The following is a 696-nucleotide window of genomic DNA, read 5'->3' on the forward strand; positions in this document are numbered from 1 at the left end:
GGGGAGGGGGTCTAAAGGTTGGGGAGGGGTCTGCAGCGGAGGACCAGGGTTTGCACGGAGGGCTCGGGGCGCACCGGGTGCCGCCGCCACCCTTGGGTGCTGCCCCTCGCCCCCTGCCCTGACCCCAGCCCCGGGGGGGCTCCGTTCCCTGCAGCAGCCCGGGGACAGCGGGGACCCGGCCGTGCCCCCGGCTGCCATGGAGCTGTTGGGTGCCACCACCCTCCTCCTCCTCCTCCTCGTCCTGGCCACGGTGGCCCTGGTGGCCCGGTGGCAGCAGGAGAGGGGCCGCAATCTGCCGCCGGGGCCGCTGGCGCTGCCCTTGGTCGGGAACCTGCTGCAGCTGGGGACGGGACCCACCTACAAGGTCTTCCGCAAGGTGAGGGGCACCCTGAGGAGCCGGCAGCACCCTGGGGACCCCCCGTGGGGCACCCCAAGGACAGCCCGTGGGGCACCCTAAGGACACTGCAGCACCCCAGGGACCCCCCATGGGGCACCCTAAGGACACTGCAGCACCCCAGGGACCCCCCGTGGGGCATCCTAAGGATGCTGCAGCACCCTAAAGACACCCCATGGGGCACCCTAAGGCCACTACAGCACCCCAGGGACCCCCCATAGGGCACCCTAAGGACACTGCAGCACCCCGGGGACCCCCCATGGGGCACCCTAAGGCCACTACAGCACCCTAAGGACACCCCA

General features: G+C 71.6%; 1 protein-coding gene across 1 annotated transcript in view; it reads left to right on the forward strand.

Annotated features, from left to right (window-relative positions):
* The first annotated feature begins 179 nt into the window (after window positions 1-179).
* LOC118159491 (cytochrome P450 2C11-like) overlaps window positions 180-696 on the forward strand; it is a 2,031-nt gene continuing 1,514 nt past the window's right edge. Inside the window, exon 1 of the mRNA XM_035314063.1 lies at window positions 180-376. Within this exon, the coding sequence (XP_035169954.1) occupies window positions 197-376 (180 nt within the window). The 5' untranslated portion in view covers window positions 180-196. The remainder of the gene's footprint in view (window positions 377-696) is intronic.

This window comes from Oxyura jamaicensis, unplaced genomic scaffold, assembly GCF_011077185.1.
Source record: "Oxyura jamaicensis isolate SHBP4307 breed ruddy duck unplaced genomic scaffold, BPBGC_Ojam_1.0 oxyUn_random_OJ70648, whole genome shotgun sequence".
Taxonomy (NCBI): Eukaryota; Metazoa; Chordata; class Aves; order Anseriformes; family Anatidae; genus Oxyura; species Oxyura jamaicensis.